Source organism: Vitis vinifera, chromosome 17, assembly GCF_030704535.1.
Source record: "Vitis vinifera cultivar Pinot Noir 40024 chromosome 17, ASM3070453v1".
Classification (NCBI taxonomy): domain Eukaryota; kingdom Viridiplantae; phylum Streptophyta; class Magnoliopsida; order Vitales; family Vitaceae; genus Vitis; species Vitis vinifera.
This window is the reverse complement of record NC_081821.1, coordinates 4957349-4978054: the sequence shown is the minus strand read 5'-3', so window position 1 is coordinate 4978054 and position 20706 is coordinate 4957349. Positions and strand designations below refer to the sequence as shown.

Sequence of the window (20706 nt, the reverse complement as noted above, 5' to 3'; positions counted from 1 at the left end):
GGCACAGCCTCTGGTCATCAGACTATAGTCCACAATGAGCTCGGGGAGAAGTTTTTAGTGGGCAACACAGTTGAAGTGATTCCTGGTAAGATCATGCACCACCCACTTTGTTAGCATTGGCAAACAATGTTCTCACTGTACCTTAGCCAATGCACTGACTTCTTTGTTTAGCATGGGCTCACAACTAAACTGAAATTATTGTTGATTATTTCTAGCATAGAAACTCTTGTTGTTGCCTCTGTGATTCAAAATGAAATTATTGTTTCTATTGTTGTGTAGGACACATGCTAAAACTCAAGAACCTAAGCCTATTATAGACTCCCAAGTTCTCAGTATCTTCTCAAGTTTTCCTAAGCCTTGAGGGCAATGTGCTGCTTGAGCACATGGTACTCTTTGATGGTGGTTGATGTGGATGTTCTTGTCCTCCTCAAATCAGGCTAGTCAGCTGTTTTTTAACAGGTAAATGACGGGCTTGTCAATTGCTTATAGTTTTGCTATTGAAGTTGAGTGTGATCCTGGGACATTTCTCCATGGATGATAAGGATGTCTAGTGCCTTTTATAACTCTACACTTGTTAAGTGGTCCATGCTTCTTGATAAATTGAGACATGAGTACTCTTCTTACATTACATAGTCCATGGCCAGGGAAAAGTTAGAATTCAAATGTACCTGTTTCAGGGACAATCTCCTTTTGTATGAATTAGGTTTGAACTATTAGTAATTCTCTCTCTTATTCCTTAGCTTTGATGATGGCAGAGCTACTTACAGACCATAGTAGGCTTAACAAGAACTTAGATCCAATGGATTGACCCAAAAAAAAAAAATAGTATCATAATCCTATTATGCAAAACTTTCAATATGTACCAACTTGGTTGCGTACCTAAAATTCAAAATTTTAACTTAGTAAAAGTTAGAACCCGGTCGAGTTTTCATTTCATATAAATAAAAGAATTAAACATTTTAACTTAACAAAAAGTTGGGTACACCGTTGAATTAAAATCATAAATAAAAGTTAAAATCATGATCATTGATTCTCATTTGTCTATGAAAATTTAAATTAAAAAAATATATAAATAATATAATAAAGATATATTTATTTAATTTATATATTATAAGATTTATTAAATAAATAAATATTTTATTTAACATGAATATATAAAATCTCATATCCTAAACTTCTAAATTATTTATTTTTATATTAATTTTTTTCCATTAATTATTTCTAATATATATTATTATTTAATTTTAAATATCCACAAACAATTAAATATGAAAAGAAAAAAAAAAGAAAAAAAAAGGTTTATCATTAAGAGAGAATGATTGGAGGGTGATATTGAAATTTTAATTATTATTACTATTAAAATCCATGTTTATGGAATTATTTTTCTTGTTTTAACATGTGTTTTGAAAAGTAAATTTTTTTAAAAAAAAAAAATTCTATTTTTAGATAGTTTATTTTTACATGATTTTCTCTAAATTAAATAAAATAAAAGAATCATGCTAAAAATCGTTTGAAAAACCGACCCAAAAAATAAGAAAAATCTAAGATATCTTTTGTTGGTAAAGTACTTCCAAATATCATGGAATAAAAAACCACATTTTCACGTGGTGGTCATACTCTCTAAAATTATGAGCGGCCAGGTCAAATGGGCAAGTTGAAATCCAAAATTATATTTTTGAACCATTCTATTTGTGCACGCACCCCTTGAAATGTGAAAGTGATGGCTAGTCGTGGGTCAAGGCTGAAACTCAAGTTAGTATTTTTCAAAGAGTAAAGTGGAAAAATGGATGAATGACGAGTGGCAGATGGTGGGCCAATTCCCATGCTCAATTTTTCGAAGGACCGCCCTGGGACTGGAAGGAGTGGCCCTTAAGGTTAAGAAATCAACATTTCTGTTGAAGTCAGGTATTCAAATGAATTCCGTCGTTTGACCAAATGCCAGAACTTAGATCCAGAAGTTCAAATATGAGGGGTAGACTTTCACCTCTGTGGGCCTAACCACATCTCCTTCTCGGAAATTTCTCTTCCTGCAATCCCCACTTATAAAAAAAAGGGAACATTGAGCTTCCATGGAGTTAAATTACACAAGGAACAATGATTGGGTCACTGTTGCTCCATCTCATCTCGATACTATGCTTGACACAAGCATCGGCAGCTGCTCCATCTTCGGCTAAACCAGGCTGCGAAGATCGCTGCGGAAACTACTCCATCCCCTACCCTTTCGGCGTAGGCAAGGACTGCTACTATAACGAATGGTTCGCCATCAGCTGCAACAGTTCTTCTTCTTTCCCAACACCCCTCTTGAGTCATCCGAGGATCAATCTGGAGGTGCAGCAGATTTCAGTGGAATACCAAACTGTTTCAGTTCAAACTCCCATGCCTGCCTACTGCCAAAACCAGGAGGAGACCAACCGGACGTGGGACAGCATCGACTTGAAAGAAACCCCCTTCTTTTTCTCTGCAGAACGCAATAGTTTGAGGGTGATAGGGTGTGGGAACGCTGTCCTCGTCACCCGCAGTGGGGTTACCTTGGCGGGCTGCTCGTCCTTTTGCCAGAATACAAGTAACAATTTTGTTGGTAATGGTGGTTGCTTTGGCATCAACTGCTGCCAAGCCACAATCCCATCTAACCTCAATTTTTTCCGTCTAAATACTACTGCTACTTCTTATTTGAGCAGTGAGTCGCCTTGTACGTTTGCTGCCTTGGGAAACGGATTCTCAACGGATCAAGCCTCTCCCCAGCAATCTTGGGCTTCAATCGAACTGACCTGGATGATAGAAGAAGCAGTAGAGGGCAGTCAGTGTCAGAAGAACACATTGAACGGAGCGGAAGTGGGAAATTATACTTACTACAATTGCTCCTGTCTGCCTTACGAGGAAGGCAACCCTTATCGACCCCATGCTTGTCAAGGTATGCACAACTCAATCCCATAGTCTTATTCATGATTTGCTTACAATTACAAAAGATGGTGACATTTTCAAATTATGTATATTTTATTCCTTATCTTAGTTCCGGAAGTATGCAAGAACTGCGCCGAATGTCGCAAGGAAGCCGATGGCAGTTTCTCTTGCGTGGTTAGAGGTTCAACTTCAACTTCATCCACTTCTCCAAAGCCTTTGATTCTAGGTAATACTGATTTTCTCATGATATTTTGAAATTGATCCTATTTCCTTGAACAATGGGTTGATACTCAAGCTTTTTCTTTTGGCATAGTTAATTCATGATTTAAGGTCCCCTGATTTCAAATATTTATTTATTCTGATTATAAAGAGGCAGATGATGCAAAAACCATGACATGTGTCATGGGACAAAACCAAATTATGGATCTAGGGTTTGGTTATTGCGAAAATCAAGAACAAGGGCAAATTCAAATTAACATGAATTATAGTATAATGATCCATGGTTCCATATGACATGTGACAATATTTTTTCTTGATGGTACTAAAGCATTTTCCCTTCTATTGCTAACTCTATATAAATATATATTCAAGTAAAGTAATTTTCATTCATTATTTTTTTACCTTGCAGGTCTCAGCTTTGGGATAGGAGGATCGGTATTTCTAATTATTGGTTCATGCTGGTTGTATAAATTTATAAAGAAACAAAGGGTTATCAAGCGCAAAGAACATTTCTTTAAACGAAATGGTGGTTTATTGTTGCAACAAGAAATGTCTTCGGATAGGATTGCTGTTGAGAAGACAAAAATTTTCTCTTCAGAAGAATTGGCAATAGCAACGGAAAACTTCAACAAGAATCGAATTCTTGGGCAAGGAGGACAAGGAACTGTATATAAAGGTATGTTAATTGATGGAAAAATCGTGGCTATTAAAAAATCAAAGATAGTTGATGAAGACCAATTGGAGCAATTCATTAATGAGATTATGATTTTATCACAAATAAATCATAGAAATATAATGAAGTTATTGGGTTGTTGCTTAGAAACCGAGGTTCCTCTATTAGTGTTTGAGTTCATCTCTAATGGAACTCTCTTCCAGCTTATCCATGATAAGAACAATGAATTTCCATTTTCATGGGAGATGCGATTGCAAATAGCAGCTGAAGTTGCCGATGCAATTACATATTTGCATTCAGCATCTTCCGTACCCATATATCATAGAGATATTAAGTCTTCAAACATACTTTTAGATGATAAATATAAAGCAAAAGTATCTGATTTTGGAATATCAAGGTCGGTCTCTTTAGGTCAAACCCACTTGACCACCCTCGTACAAGGAACCTTTGGCTACTTAGATCCAGAATATTTTGTAACAAATCACTTTACTGAAAAAAGTGATGTCTATAGTTTTGGCGTTGTCCTTGTTGAATTGTTAACCGGTCAGAAGCCAATTCCTTCAACAAGATCGGAAGAAGAAAGAAGCTTGGTTGCATATTTTACATCGTCACTGGAACAAGGTCGTCTATTCGATATCATTGATAATCGTGTTATGAAGGAGGGAGGAAAAGATGAGATCTTAGCCGTTGCTAACCTTGCAAGTCGATGCTTGCACTTCAAAGGAAAGGAAAGACCCACCATGAAAGAAGTAACAAAGGAGTTAGAACATTTCAGAACATCTTTTCTACCTTTCAGTCATGTACCACAAAATATCCACAAGGGTGAATCCATGGTAACTGAAATGACGGGGCCTTTGGATAGCACTTCTACATCGACAGAATGGTTTCAGCATGACAAGAAATCATCTTCATATGATGTATAGTCAACGATTTTGCTTAAATTCAGACATTATGATAGGAAAGATTTAGATATATGCTTATGTTTCTCTTGTGTTGTAATACATTAAGGCTACTGAACTATGTCTTAGCTGCATTTATGAACCTTTTCTTCCATCAATTTGGTTTCCAATATGTAAGGTAAGGAGATTTTGATGTGATAGAATTATTAGGAGCCTCTATTAATCTGATCATTTTAAAGTTAGCCACCATATATAGCATCATGCAAATTTAATTCACATCTACCTAAAGTTAATTTTGTGGATCATTTAAAGACCAGGTCTATCAATCAAACCTAGGGATGGTAAGGGAGTAATCTTGAGATTTTTTATTTAATTTAGCTATGAAGTAAAAAAAAAAAATTATAGAGAAAGGAATTAGAGTTTGGAAAGTCTTAGTCAATTAATTAAGAGTTTTTTGTGTAACAAATAGAAAATTTCAAAAAATTTTACAATGTTCTTAATTAAACTTCTTATATTTATTCTAATAAACAATTTAATTTGGATCATCCAGTCTATGATTAATTACTAAGAAATTTATATTTCCAAATGGTTTCAACACAAAAGTAATAATTTTTAAAAGATATGTTTCTTGTGGGTTGTTGGTAGCTAGTACAATTGGAGGTGAGACATAAGGACAATGAGATGTTTAGACTCGAGGGAGAGAAAAATGCACTAGAGGATAGTAAGGGAGAGTGAGTGACAAAAGTCCTTAATTGGAAGTAGAGAATAAAGTAGCACTTTACAAGGACTCTTGATGTTGAGCTCTTAGGGATTTTAAACTATGAGCAATTATAATCCTCTTATATATATATTCTTTACAAATGAATCTTTGAACCCTTTGAATAGGCCAAGGTTATAGAGACCCAAGCTTGAAGTTGTCCATCCAATTAATTAGAAACTTTCACATACTCATATCAACAAGAGAGCTCTTGCACCAATATCCTTATGCTCATGGTAAGTCATGGCATTGGATGACAATAGGTGCCTTAGAAGCGATATGCCCATCTCCCCTTAATTTGGTCAAAACAAATTTGATGCATCTATAATCTACCTTTGTCTTGACAAACCTCCACCTCCATTCATCAAAACAATGTCATGAGTATATCCTAAGAACTCAATAGAGGGAAGGCCAAGTTCACCCACCACCGAGATGCACAAGGTCCAAGTAAGAGCTTATAAGCCATTCTCCCAACTCGAGTAGACTTAATGGCATCAGGATGCCTTGTCCTATGTGAAAAGTTTTCAAGGGAGTGTGAAGACTAAGTAGAGAGGCTATAGGGTGATATAGATTTGAAGGCATCCCTCACCCTTCATGAAATGAGAGAGATGTGTGTCAACACCACCCATACAAGGGTAAAATCAATGCTACCTCATGGGAGAGTTGGCTATCACCTACCTTCTATAAGGGATCCAGTTGTTACCAATATTTTTGGGAATCTAGGTTGACCAATCTTGTGAGACCACCTTAATGAGCTTGAAAAGGTCACCCTTATCTTTTTATTCAGATAATTAACAGAATGATGATCCATTATAAGCAAGTATCTATTAAGGTAGGGTTGGCACTATTGTAAGCATGCATTCCAACCTAACATCAGTTGCATCGATGCACTTATGCAACAATGAGGGACTAGGGTTGCAACTTGGTTGGGCTAGGTTAGATTGATAGCTAACTCATGTCCAACCTGAATTAAGCAACAATCAACACTATTCTAACACGAATTCAACTAGATAAGAAGTAAATAATTACCCAAGCCCAATACAACTCAACCTTTAACCTAAAGTATTCGACTTAAGCTTAATCTGACCTTATTTTATTGAACTCAGGTTAAATTCATGTTAGTCAAGTTGTTTAGGTTGTATAATTCAAAATTTATCAACAATATTTTTTCAAACTTTTTCTTAATATATCTCTAGCAAATGAGCCAAAATTTCAAGATAATAAAATAAATTTATGTATTTTTTTTTAAAAAAAATGAAAACTTATATGATGTAATTATAGTTTGATATTTTTTCTTTAGAAATTTTAAAAGAAAATGAGTATTATTATATAAGATAACATACATTATAAATATTTTTTAAAAAAAGTAATTCAAGCTTGGATTAGGTTTGGGTTATCCAAATTTTGGCCAGATCCGATCCAAATTAAGCTTGGTTTGAAAAACTTAACCCAAGTCTAATCCAAGTATTAAAAATAATTATCTAAACTTATGCAAACATCCCGTTGGATTCAAGTTGAGTCAAGTTAAATGTTCAAGTTACACTCTTATTCAAGACATGTACAATCATGTAAGCAAAGTATCAGATGATACATATGACAACATGTTACTTATGATCCTACTTATCATATTGGAACATATGGTAGGGATGGATAAGTCGAGCCTACAAAATTCAACATCAACACCATAACATTAATATTTAAATTTTCATTAAACATAAAATAACTTTGTACATAAATCAAAATAGTGGTTACTTTTCATATTAAATTCTTTTTAAGTTATAGGCATTTTTAATAAAATTATCCATGTCCAAAAGCTTTAATATTGAGTTTTTTTTTTTTGAATGCTTTTGACTTCTACCCAATACAAATAGGTTTCCTTTTTTATAACTTTAGTTTCCACAAATATGACTATTTTTTCTTTAAATGCCAAAAGGGGGCCATATTCGAAAACAAATGGAATGCTCTTTTCGGACCGGGCCCGGGCCCATAAGAATTGGGCCCATGAGAGCCCTTTACGGCTTTATCACATCGCCCTCTCTCATTGGCAAGTTCATCAGATCCAACATCGAGAAACAAAATTGTATTATGGAAAAATGGAAAAGAATATCAATACTTATCCACGCGCTCTTCTGAAAGTTCGCAGCACGCTTGAACCACAACTCCTAGTCCCACATGGGAACGCCACTTTAAACGCGCCCTACAGCGCGTGGGAAAAAAGAAAGGATTCGACGCGCTTGAGGGATCGTTTCCCACAATCGCCTGCAAACGAACTCAGCCTCTTATCCTGCGACGACTCGTCGCCTTTGTATATCAACTACACCATGTCTCCTCCGCTTCATCCGATTTCTGTGCAACAACTCCCATCTCCAGTCCGTTGACTCGTCATCAATCGTTCTCCTCCGTTGATTTCAACACGGTGATTCGGTGAGTCGAATCGCAAATTCCTATTCTGTATCGATTAGGGTTAGATACTTAGATCTGCATTGTCTCTTCTATTTATATTTTTTTAATTAATTTTTGTTTAACTATACGTATTTATTGATTTATGTTTTTGGTTTCAAGGTGTTAGAATGGAACCTATGGATATAGTCGGGAAGTCCAAAGAGGATGCTTCTCTGCCAAAAGGTTTGTTTTTTCTTTTTCTAATTTCTTGTTTTCATTTTTTTGGTTAATTTTGAGGAATATGATGGAAAATTCTTTTTCTTGTTTACGTTTCGTGTTTTCTGATTTTCTGGGTTAAAGGGTTCATCTTTTTGTGAAATTCGATGGGTTAATCGCTTCAATTTTATGCAATAATTATAAGATGTTAAAAAAAAATTGTAGTAAAATTGAAACAGTGATTTTTTTTTTTTGCTAAATTGATTGATTTTCCAGTTAAATTAACTAAATTTCACCAGTCAGTGCTTAATAAATTGTTGCCAATTTTCATTTAATATATTTGTCAACTGAATTGGATGAATCGAGGACTGAATCCGATGAAATACCCTGTGAAAAAATTAAATTAATTTTTTTTTTTTTTAAGTTAGTGGTATAGGTGGATGCCTAAGTGGGAAAATTACAACTTTAGTGTATTTACAAATTTAATTTCATCAGACTCAATGTTTGAAAAGTTCTAGAAGTGGTTATTAAGGTTTATGGATGAACTGGCCATTCATTATTGGAGATATTCCTTTTTTTTAGAGTTGGAAGCTTTATGTCAATGACAATCCCTTGCACAGTGAAAAACCTTGGAAGCTTTATGTTAATGATGATCTCTTGCACGAAAAACCTTCTTGTAGTGTGGAAGACAAAGGGGATGAAGAAAAGACAAAGGAAGGATTGGTGCATGGTTCCTTATGTTTATTTTGGTGCATTTGGAAAGAGTGTAATCAAAGAATTAGAATATTCTGTAAGGAAGAGATGCCACAACAATTGGAGTTGTATGGGTTGGAATGGGGATGAAGATTGCCACAATGTTGATTTCCTTTTTTTGGATAGGTAAAACAAAAGAGAATATTAAAGGAAAGGGGGGGCCATAAGGCGTTTGAAAGCATACAAGAAGTATACAATGAACAGCTAATGGCATAACCAGTTGATATTGTATGTAAAATTGCATTGGAGAAGCATTTTCTATTAAGGCCAAACCAAGTCTTGTTGGACGTTTTGGGAGGTAGGGGTTTGAGGCTGTGTGATGGAGGGCAACTCTGCCATTGTGATTTCCTGGGTTGGAGAGGGAGCTTAGCATGGGTAAATTATGTGGAAGATTAGAGACAACATTGTTGGACTAGAAATAGCCGTTGAGGCCTAGCTCAAGTGGTAAAGGTTTGGGGAGGGTTTGTGGAAGGTTCCACATTCAAGTCCCAATGGGGACAAAAAAATTTACAGATTAAAAAAAAAAAAAAAAACAAAAAACACTGCTGGACCAGGAATAGCAGTTAATTGTAACTGATTTTCTTTGACTAGATAGTTTTCCTTTCATCCCTTGGTGGAATTGGTATTATATTGCCATTTAGTTGATGTAATATCTAGTCAAGCAGTCAGGAATTATTAGCAGTACACAGACTCTTACGTTATAGTATCATCTTATTATTTTAGGCACCAGACTCAAGAATCGTCTTATTCTATAACGAAATGTTGAAAGACGAGGCTATCTTGAGAAACTATGTTAAGAAGTTGCACCATGTTCTCCCATGTTGTGACCAGAAATGAACTATTAATCTATGCATGTGTTTTGATTCATTTAGTCATTACCTGGTTTGGCACTTATTTAGTTTGATGTTATACCACTTAAATTAGTTTATTTGATTGCTTATGCAAATTCTGATTTCTCTTCAGCTACTATGACAAAAATTATCAAGGAGATGTTGCCCCCAGATGTACGTGTTGCAAGAGATGCTCAAGACCTTCTGATTGAATGTTGTGTAGGTGAGTAGATAAGAATGGAAATCCTTTATGTATATCAACTTTTTACCTATTGGTTTTCATATTACTGAATGTTTTTGTCCATAATAGTTGGTGTTTGTTAGTTTGGTTGCAATTTATTTAAATATTTTTCTTTGATAACTCTGCTCCCTCTTTATATGCAATGCAAGAGAAGACACCAGGAACAGTCACTGCTATGATTCTTGAAAAACTATGATTGCCCCATCTATATGCCCAATATATTAGGGCCACATTCTAGAAGAATTTCTAGGGGCATATATGACTGTAGTTATTCATCCTTGGGTACATGGTTTGATACATATGTTGGATTTGCTCTGACCTTTTTTTTTTTGGCAATTTTTTTGGGAGAAAAAAATTGCATTAAGGTCTAAGTTCCATCAATGTTTTTTATATTGATAGAAATAGGGAAGAATTCCTATTGAAACAATGTGAGCCTTAAAGTTAAGTTTAAAAGTTCCTTGCTCAGCTGATGACTTGATTCTTGGTTGGTGGATTAAAGTTGGAATCAAGACTGACCGGGTACATTGGAAGGGAAGTAACAGAAGAATCTCTTGCAGTGTTATCAAAGGTGATTGCTTAGGTCACCTAGGCCATCAGGCCAGGCAGGGTAGATAAAAGTCACCTTTTCAAGACCTAGGCAAGGCAACTTCAAAGAGGCAACGCCTAGGCAATCACCTTGGGATAAGGCACAAGGCATAGAGGCCGCCTTTGACCATGAATTAAGCCGCCTTTGACCATGAATTAAGATTAAACATACTTAGATTATAAGTTCATTCAATCTAATATTGGATTAAACAAAGTATAAGATAAAATTTTATATTATCAATCATAGAGATAATAAGATGGAGGGTTATCAATCTAGTCTTGATGGAAGTAATGACAATTTTAATTTCAATAATGACTATGATGATGATACCTAAACCTTCTCTAAAATGTTCGATCTCTTATTTTGTGTTTTATTTTGCTTTTTAAATGTTTGAAAAATTAGAATATACATTTAGATAGGATAAATATCTTTAAACAATATGATGTTTTTTATAATATGGGGTACAATATTTAACACTTTCAATAATTATTACTATTTTGTTAATTTATAAGACATCATGAGTGATGAAAAATTAATAGTGTTGATTGTTGAAGACAACACTTATATTAGTTAAATATCGAATAGGTAAATATATGTATAGTTTTTATCGCCTTACTATAGTTAGGCTATCGCCTTGTTTTTCGCCTTTCGCCTTAGACTAAAAGGAGTCTTATTGCTTTGATATCACCTTTTGCTTTTGACAACACTGATCTCTTGTGCTTTTGAAACTGTCAATTGTAAACTTGAAGGATATTTAGGTAGACAGCACTAATCTTTGGGATAATGTGGAAGGTTAGGTCCTGGGTATGTATTTTTGTTGAGTTTTTTGGTATACTCAAAGGTTGTGATTTTCGCAGTTTGAGATTAAGGCTTTGTATACTTTAATTTTCTGAAATTAAAAGGAAAATATCATTACAGAACACAAAGTGCTTCTTCGAAATATGGACCCAAAGTGACCAAAAGAGTCCTCAGTCTCTAAGGGTTATGAACCAATGTTTTCCCCTTCCTCTCATCAATGTTAGTTTGAGATTAAGGCTTTGTAGACTTCAATTTTCTGAAATAAAAAGGACAATATCATTACAGAACACAAAATGTTTAATCAAAATCTGGACCAAAAGTGACTAAATCTCATCAATGAAAACCTTAAGGTTAGGAATGATAAAGACCAAGGTGCCATGTGAATAGCTAGAGTTTGACCTGCGTGCAGTTTGTTCAAGCTCTTTTATCAGTTTAGTTGAATTTTGCTCAAGCTTGTTTTAAGTCTTTTTCTTTTCCATTTGATCTAAGCCCAAGCCCAACCAGCACCAAGCTTAGTTCAGGAAGGCGTGTAGGGACTAATTTAGATGTTAAAGCTATACTTTAGCAACTTTTAACCTTAAAAAGCAGTGTAGCCTACAGAAGTAATCTTTCTCTGGCAGAAGAAAATTCCCACCCCAAGAACACTTCCAAGCCACTCATAATCCCACTTGAGAACCAGACCTTCCCACTCTTCAGAGAACCACACTTCTGAACCAAATTAGTGCTTTCACAGCAGAGCTCTCCTCTACAATGATTTCCTTTTCTCAGACCCTTAAGTCATAATTTACAAATTTGTGTACTCCTCTTCTGGTCACTCCAAAACTTCTTCTAATTTGGAAAGCTACTAAGCCAGGTTAGTGAAGCCAACATAACATGTGTTAGAAGGGTACCAACCAGAGCAAGCCTGCCTCCTGATGCAGATTCATTCTTATCTTCTATCATATCAATTTCCTTTCAATGCACTTAATGAATTACCAATTGGCATAGCTTTGAGAAGGGGACATCAGTGGCCACCTGTCATGGGATGGCAGAAGGCAATCCACCCAGCAGATCAAATTTAAGGCCAAAAAAAAACCAATATCCCCATTTCACAAGTAGACAACAATTGCTTATCCTCAAATTTATTCTAGGATTGTAACAAACCCACCCCACCCCACACACACATGCATACTCACTCACCCACCCACCCACCGAAGAACTCTTATTTGGTCCCTAAACACACCACAAAAGGTTATTGTATTGTATTATCATCTTAAGGAATAAGGCGATTAGTAAAATAATCTTTTTTACCATGCTGATCAGGTGGTCTTTTGTGTACTTCATGTGGCCAAGGATTTGCCCCTTTTAGCACTTTAAATGGACATATTATATTATCTTATCCTAAAACAAAAAGTAAAAATAAAAATAAAGGCGCCCTGCACTTGCCCTCCCCCTTGTCAAAATCTTCCAACATCCCTCCTAAGGCTTCCATTGAGTTCCATTAGAAGCCTCCACAGCTCCATCAGTAGAATTAAAGGGAAGGTAGATAGTTGCAGAGTTCATATGTATGTTTGCTTTTTTCATCATCGTTTATAAGAAAACCACATTTATGAGAGAAGACACTGTTTGTTGTTTCATTTGATTCATGGCTACTTATGTTTCAAACCAGATTGTAATATTAATAGGTTCCAAAATTCACATTTAAGTTGTATATTAGTACCAAAATTTCAAAAGGTTAAATTGAAATTTTTTCAAGTGACTCAAACACTGATTATTGGTACAAAGCTCTGAGAAATTAACAATTCAATCTAGGGCCTTGTGCAATAGTTTGCCAGCTTTTATTATTAGTATGTGGCAACTAACATGTTTTTTTTTTCTTTTGAAAGGAAAATTAGAATAATTGTATTAGAATAAGCACCTAACAGAAATAGGGGCCACAACCCAAGAACACAAATTATACAAGAAGTGCACAAACAGAGGAGAAAAAGAAATGCCTATAGCACTTACATTTTCTGTATTGATGAACTTTGCTTTCTCTGTTCTGTGCACTTGCAGAGTTTATTAATCTCATCTCCTCAGAGTCCAATGACGTCTGTAGCAGAGAAGAAAAAAGAACCATTGCACCTGAGCATGTTCTCAAGGCTTTAGAGGTTTTTAACCCATCCAATATCTCATGTTTTAGTTTTGGCATTTGTTGAATGTATGGTTGTGTGTATTCTGCCCCTTTCTGGCTGGTCTTCTGTCTGTTATGAATATTTCCTGCAGCATATTTGTTTCACTTTCAACTGCTAGTTTACACACCAAAAAATAATCCACCTGACCAACACACCACCACCACCCCCTCTCTATTTAGAATTGTTAGGAAGGTAGTTCTTCAATTTGCTGACCGATATGTAAGTTCCTTCTGTTTTAGTGGGGAATGAGAAATTTTGTTATCAGTAGGATTATGCATATGCTTGTAGGTCTTCACTAGATTTCTTTCTACTGATATGTGGTGCATATGTCTATGTAACCCATGATTGCCATCATATTCTAGAAAATTACACTAATACATTTGCTCCATTTCAGTATCTTTCTTGTGGATGATCAAAAGAGTAATCCATTTATTCTGAAAGTCCAGAAATGTTCAACTGTGCAACATCATTAACTAATGTTTCCTGGGAAGTATGAACACTACAGAGGTGGCCAGCAAGATTGTTGAAAGAGTAGATGAATCAATAAGTATTTAGTTCAAGAGTGTGTTCTTGTGTGTGGGTGTGTTGATAAGATGTGTGTGGTGCAGTTTTATCTCAGTTGAGCTTAAGGACTACAACCGTAAGGAGATGATACACCTACAGTCTAAATGAGATTGTAAGGCTTGTTTCAGAGTGGGAATAAAAATGATTTAAAATGAAAAAATAGTTAAAAAAAAAAAAATTAGAAACATATTTTCAAAAACAGGTTAAGACTGAATATTTTTAGCAACATATTTTCAATAACACTGAATATTTGCTGAAAAGGGAGTCATTTTTAGAAAACGTTAAAGATATGTTTTTTATGCTCCCATATTTCAGAACCTATGATAATAAAAAATGATGCAAAAATTAAAATAAAAAGGCAATAAAAATAAAACCGTTTTCACTTCCACTATTAAATAATTCCTAAGCTTCCTATGATCACATTAGATGGCTCTGGTAGGGTTTTCCTCTAGGCTGTAACAAATGATGATCAACATGGCTCTCTCAAAAAGACAAATCTTGTAGCTGAGTCCTTACTAATATCAAATTAACAAAAAAAAAAAAAATATGTGTTTGTCCCTATCTTCACTCTATTATGATTCTTCAACCAGCACTCATATGCATATATTTTTAGCTGTGTGAACTGTGTGTGTCCTCTCCCCTCCATATGGGCCCATAAGCACCACATTCTGTTCCCTGAGAAACGAAATATGCATTTAATATTCACATCTGTATGACCCTGTTGATCTGACAGCAATGCAATGGGCTGTGGGTGTTTAGAGCAGAGGGTAGGGTAGGAGAAGGTGTCATGCAATGTACAAATCTTCCTGTGCATACCAAAGAAAACAATATTGCATGCCATGTTGCTTTATATTTGTGACTAGTCTTATTTTCATGCTAGTCATTCTATGGAGGAGCTGTGATCATGCCAGTTCTGTTGCATGCATGCATCTGACACTCTTCTGCTTGTGTGTCCATGTTTGCTAATAATATCACTAATTATTGTCTCCCTTTAATAGAAACAAAATTAAGAGGGAGTTTGAAGGATGATCATCTAATATTTACGAGGACTTTTAGATGATTTTTGCACTAATCATTTTCTCCCTTTCATAAAGGCAAATTTAATGAGAGAATTTGAAGGATGATCAACTAATATGTATGGGGTGGACTTTTAGATTATCCACTTGAGGCCTGCTTCTGGCTTTACAGATATGAAATTTTTGGGATTAATGGACCCACACACCTCAGGAACCAACAGAACAAAAAATGTGGCATATGATATGTTTTGGCCTCATAAATACTTCTCTATGCTTTTAGGAACCAAAGAAATGACACAACTTCTTGGAGACATTGGAATAGGTTGTTTTGTGTTAATTAGAGAAATGAGTGTAGTACACATACAGGCATATTTGCAATACACATATTACTTACTGATCAAAAAAAAAAAAAAACATACATGCATACGTTCACTGGGTGTATTTATGGGCTTAAGTTACAATCTTTGGGTTTTTCAGTTTTTACACTAGAGTATGTGTGACATATTGTATAATGATTTATACATGTGATTTAACTGTCAGGTTCTTGGATTTGGGGAGTACATTGAGGAGGTGTATGCTGCATATGAACAACACAAGCTTGAAACTATGGTAATTTTTCACTTCTTCATTCTCTGTACCCATAAATGAGTTTGACCTTGCACAAGAGTGTTTGTCTATCTATTGTTTGTTGTTTCCGGTAGCTGAACTCTGATTGCACCTTTAAAATACCGCACACAAGATTTCTTTGATAATTCTTTTGGAAATGCAATCCAACAGGACACCATAAAAGGTGGGAAGTGGAGCAATGGAGCGGAAATGACCGAGGAAGAAGCATTGGCAGAGCAGCAGAGGATGTTTGCTGAGGCACGCGCAAGAATGAATGGTGGGGCCTCTATCCAAAAACAATCAGAACTTGACCCAAGTTTGGAGAGCTAATTTTAGGACTTCAATTTTCTTTTGGACCATAGGCAAGCATCCTTGAGTATCCCATATATTCTTCTAATCCCCCTTATGTTATGTACAAAAGCTCTTGCAAGAGTAGTGGCACCTATATGGACTCGCAGTTTATTTTTATTCTCTCTATGGATTATGCTTGTAACTCAATGTAATTAGTTTGAGTTTGTCCAAAATTGCCTCTGTTCCATACGTAATCACTTGTATGTGGGTGTTACTTTTATGATTACTCTTTTGAAAGGGGAAGATACCCTTGAGAACAAAATTGTATAGTGGAGGACTTCTTCAGTTTGCCATGTGTTTGAATCTCTTCTATTGGTGCTCACTTAAGAGCAAATTCCCAATGGGTTCCACTTAGGATGCCCTTTGTAGGACCATTCAAATGAGGGATGTTTTTTGGTGTCTCCCACTGGTGATTGAAGTGTCAATGTTGAAAAGGATGAAGGATAGAGGATGAAGGATGAAGGATGATGGGGTGTTAGCATCGCAGGTGGGTGATATGTGGACTCTACACCCAATATAAGGGGCAAAGTAACCCAGATGACTGTTACCACTAGAAGACATTGATGCAGAAGGGTGTGGTGAGCTTGTCTAGAGTGAATAGTGATGGCTCTGGTTTACCTGTGGCTTTAGTTCTCATCTTTGCATATATATAAACTATCTTTTGGATTCAAGTCAAAAGAATCAGTCAAGAAAATCCCCACTCCCCCTACCCCACTAGAAAGTGAAATAACACAAGACATTGTCTCCTAAGATTCCTTTCCTCCATTTCAAAATACCTCACTCTCTCTTCTTGGCTGTCCCTATTCTCCCCTCCTAATACAGTTTGTGGGGCACCTTATGTTTCTTTTGTCAGGATTCTCTTCTCTACAAAGGACTAGAAACAAAGAATAAATGAAAGCCCCCACAAATCCATTAAAGAGAAGAAGCCAGAATCTGTCTCTGTTTTTTTCTCTCTCCCTCTTTCTCTTTCTATCATCACCCACCTTCTTTAAGGAGTAGGCTTCCCTCTGATTTGCTTTCTCAGATGAAGACAATCATGGCTAGGAGCAACTCTCAAGATTTCTCCTCCAAGAGACACTTCCACTGGACTAGGAAGGTTAGCAACGAAGATGACGAAACTCCAACCTTCAAATCCTCCTCAAACACTAGTGAGGATGACAAAAAGGAGAACGAAAAGGGCGTGGTGCAAGAGCCATCAGTGGCAGCTCCAGCTGCAGCTCCAGCTCAAGCTCCAGCACAAACACCTACACCAAAGAAGAAACTGCAGGCCGTTGCAGTTTCCAGGCTTCGATCGGTTCTCACCATTTTCGGCAGGAACCGATCACAATTACCACATGGTCTCGGCCCCAGAGTGGTCGGTACTCTTTTCGGGAACCGACGTGGGCACGTACATTTTGCCTTCCAAAAGGATCCCACTTCCCAACCAGCCTTCTTGATTGAACTGGCCACCCCAATAAGTGGATTAGTCCGAGAAATGGCATCTGGGTTAGTTCGAATTGCATTGGAGTGTGACAAAGAAGAAGAGAAGAAGTCAGTTAGACTGCTGGAAGAGCCTCTGTGGAGGACCTACTGTAATGGGAAGAAGTGTGGATTCGCAACAAAGCGCGAGTGTGGACCCAAAGAGTGGAATGTTTTGAAAGCAGTAGAACCAATTTCAATGGGTGCAGGGGTTTTGCCTGGGGAAGGACCTGAAACTGGGTCGGATGGTGAACTCATGTACATGAGGGCCAAGTTCGAGCGAGTTATTGGGTCTAGAGATTCAGAGGCTTTCTACATGATGAACCCTGACAGCAATGGAGCTCCTGAACTTAGCATCTACCTGCTTAGAGTCTAAGTGGCCATGGAAGGAAGGTCTGAGCTACCAAATTTTCCCTTTGTGTTGTTGAGATTTTACAAGAGTAAACCCAATGATACTTGCTTGGCTCTTGACCCATCAAAATGGAGCTCCACATCTCTCCAACCTTTTTCTTCCTTCTTTTTTTTTTTTTTTTTCTTTTTTTTTTCCTGTCAAAATGGAAAATGGGGTTATTGTTAGTTTGTTAGTTTTAGGGTGGGGATGGCTATACACTATAACTTGATGTTAGGTGGGGGGTGATGAAGGTGTATATGTATAAACTTTTCTCTTTTTTCCTTTCTTTAATCAATCCTTTCTCAAGTGATTAGACAAGGAGGCTAGTGCAGTCATGATTGTCTTTGCAATTTGGCTTATTCCATTTTCCATTCTTTTGCAGATTTGTCATATAATGGAGTGTTGATAGATGTCTTGCTTCCACCTTTACATCATTTCTCTCTCTTATGTGAAAGTAAAACTATTTTAGAATTAAAAAAATGGCAGAACTTACCAAAAGGTAGTATATTGCTGAGTACTTCATTATTGAGATCATAAACAAACTGCCTATACAATCTAGATATTGTATCTTTTTTCTATATGTGGTTAGCACTGGATAATTTCAGCATCAATAAAGTTATGGTTGAACATCTTATCATGGTTTATAAGGGCATTTGACAAGGAGTCCACTATATGTAACCATTTGAATGTAACCTTTTCTACATAGGACCTTGCAAAATAATTATTTCAGTATTGAATTCCTTGTTTGTTTCTATCCCATTATGGTCACCAAGGATTTTTTTTTATTTTTTTGTGATTTTATTTTATTTTATTTTATTTTATTTCTATAACTGAGGAATCTATGGTTGAACCTTTCAGATTCTTAGTGGGGCCTAACCCACATATACTGACCATACCCACCACAATAGATTGGATCATCTAGGATATTCAACCAGTGAAAGAAATTGATTGATGACTGCATTTTTATACAATTAACTTATGTGTTTCCATGGATAACTGTAGTTCTCTGTAAAGAAAACTATCTTGAATCAATTCCCTTTATTTTTTGGGAGGGTTTTTCCTTTTCCTCTTTCTCACTCTCTCTCATGTTCTATTTTGGCAGCTAGGGCCATGCATTCCATGAAAATTTCAGCATCTGGTCTAAAGTTTGTTCCAATCATTGATTTTGATGCACAATTTTGTGTGGTATGATCCCAAGAAATTTATTAAAGCCCTAATCATAGAAGTCCACAAAAGCAATATTACCCATAAAGAAAAAAAAGGAAAAAAATAAAAATAAAGAAAAGGAAATTCCAACCCTGACAGCACTGCACAATTCTGCTTTTCTTCTCCATCTTGTTGACTGCCATGCTCTCATTGTTTGAGGGACTTACAAGGGCAGTTTTGTGATATTCAAAAGGTTGTTGTCCCTCCCCTAGTTTCAAGGCTTTCATACATTCTTTTTCTCAGGAAAGAAAAGGAAAAGAAATGAAAAGAAAAGAAAAGGAGAGAGGGGATTTCAGAGAGTGTGGGTTACAGCTGGGACAGGCAAATCCAATTGGGATAACAATTGCTAAAACCGAGGTCATTTTGATCATCTACTCATCATTCTTTTAAGAATTTTTATTTTTTTTGCTTTTATTATTATTATTATTATTTGCTTGGCTTTTGGCCACTTGCTTTTATGGTATTAATTGCTGTGATGAAAGCACCCTTGCTTGCTTGCTTACCTCATTACTACTGCAACAGGTGCCCCTACCACTCTGCAAGTTCATACAGTACAGTGTAGCATGGATTGTTGTTTGGAAAAGAAGTACTGGAACAGACATGGGAAAGGAAGAAACATGCAGGGTGTCATGTTTGTTTCATGAGAAAATCAAGGAAAAAGATGTGTCCATGGTACTAGATAAGGCTGCATGTCATTTGATCTTAATAGTTAATGGTAAGATATATAATAAAGGGATCCAGGGATCCAAGTTGGACATCATAGATGATAAAATATAATGGTTTTCTATATTGGGCTAGGAACATGATGGTAGATAAACTATTGGATTGCTTTTGCAAAGGTCATGGTAAACAAGAAGAAAAATGACCGTTGAAGTAACCCAAAAAGCTTGCCTCATGGTCCAGCAAAACACCTGGAGATGTGTGGAATATTGTGGGAAACATGATTTTGATTTGATATAACAACCCTCAACATCAAAATGGTACTCAGCTTGCATTCATTGTTAAATGCTTATTGCTTTCCTCTCTCCTCTCTCATGTATATGAGCCATGGTCTATACTGTGTCTACATGCTTGTATTATCAAATTGAAATCACAAAGGATTAGTGAATGTTCATGGTTTTCTTTTTTAACTGTCTATGGCTATGGAATCTGTTGCTTTGTTTCCCATCTGAATGTGTTGTAAGTAGGCATTTACTGTACAATTTTATTGGAAAGATGGTGAAACACCATCCAGAAACCATCTAAGGGCAACCGCCTGGTTACTGTAAGCTGTGGGCTATTGCCCATCCCTAAGAAGCTTGGAAAATTGCTGGTTTGTTATCATAGTAGTATGGCTGAGGGCCAAGTTCAGGCCTGTCTAAAGGGGCCTGTGAATCCAGGTCGCCATGAAGACTCTAGGTGCTTATCTGATTTATGAAGTTCTGGTTTCTTAACTATGAGCTTGAGCATAGTGATACAGAGCAAGGTTTGATCTTCATCAGAGTTGGGTAAGAAGGGTTTATTGTTTGAAAGGTGATGATATATATCATTTTCGCCTTTGAACAAAGCAAGCTTTCTGTTTAGAAGTTCTTTCTTTGTTGAAAGGAAAATAAGAGTCGATATCTTGAGACTTCAGTGTGGCATTACAATGATATTTGAATAGACTTGTTATGTTTCACATATCATTTTCTTCACATGAATCCATAGTTGAAACATCATCATTACAA

At 36.1% G+C, this 20706-nt stretch overlaps 3 protein-coding genes across 3 annotated transcripts; all 3 read left to right on the top strand.

Moving 5' to 3' along the window:
- The first annotated feature begins 1536 nt into the window (after positions 1–1536).
- Positions 1537–4941, top strand: LOC100247390 (wall-associated receptor kinase-like 8). The gene is made up of 3 exons (XM_003634228.4): positions 1537–2911; positions 3011–3127; positions 3530–4941. The coding sequence occupies exons 1-3, from the start codon at positions 2095–2097 to the stop codon at positions 4714–4716; spliced, it is 2121 nt and encodes a 706-aa protein (XP_003634276.1). The 5' UTR covers positions 1537–2094; the 3' UTR covers positions 4717–4941.
- Positions 4942–7506: 2565 nt separating this feature from the next.
- On the top strand, positions 7507–16118 carry LOC100242295 (protein Dr1 homolog). Its single transcript, XM_002272151.5, has 6 exons — positions 7507–7873; positions 8012–8074; positions 9764–9853; positions 13290–13384; positions 15529–15597; positions 15766–16118. The coding sequence occupies exons 2-6, from the start codon at positions 8020–8022 to the stop codon at positions 15922–15924; spliced, it is 468 nt and encodes a 155-aa protein (XP_002272187.1). The 5' UTR covers positions 7507–7873; positions 8012–8019; the 3' UTR covers positions 15925–16118.
- Positions 16119–16155: 37 nt separating this feature from the next.
- Positions 16156–18228, top strand: LOC100264587 (protein MIZU-KUSSEI 1). The gene has a single exon (XM_002272262.5). It carries the CDS (start codon positions 16970–16972, stop codon positions 17777–17779), a length of 810 nt encoding a protein of 269 aa, XP_002272298.2. The 5' UTR covers positions 16156–16969; the 3' UTR covers positions 17780–18228.
- Positions 18229–20706: the final 2478 nt, after the last annotated feature.

Coding starts and splice junctions, on each gene's coding strand:
- LOC100247390 (XM_003634228.4), top strand. CDS start 2,095: ATGATTGGGTCACTGTTGCTCCATCTCATCTCGATACTATGCTTGACA. Junction 2,912..3,010: donor TCGACCCCATGCTTGTCAAG/GTATGCACAACT, acceptor TCCTTATCTTAG/TTCCGGAAGTATGCAAGAAC. Junction 3,128..3,529: donor TCCAAAGCCTTTGATTCTAG/GTAATACTGATT, acceptor TTTACCTTGCAG/GTCTCAGCTTTGGGATAGGA.
- LOC100242295 (XM_002272151.5), top strand. CDS start 8,020: ATGGAACCTATGGATATAGTCGGGAAGTCCAAAGAGGATGCTTCTCTG. Junction 8,075..9,763: donor GGATGCTTCTCTGCCAAAAG/GTTTGTTTTTTC, acceptor ATTTCTCTTCAG/CTACTATGACAAAAATTATC. Junction 15,598..15,765: donor AACACAAGCTTGAAACTATG/GTAATTTTTCAC, acceptor GCAATCCAACAG/GACACCATAAAAGGTGGGAA.
- LOC100264587 (XM_002272262.5), top strand. CDS start 16,970: ATGAAGACAATCATGGCTAGGAGCAACTCTCAAGATTTCTCCTCCAAG.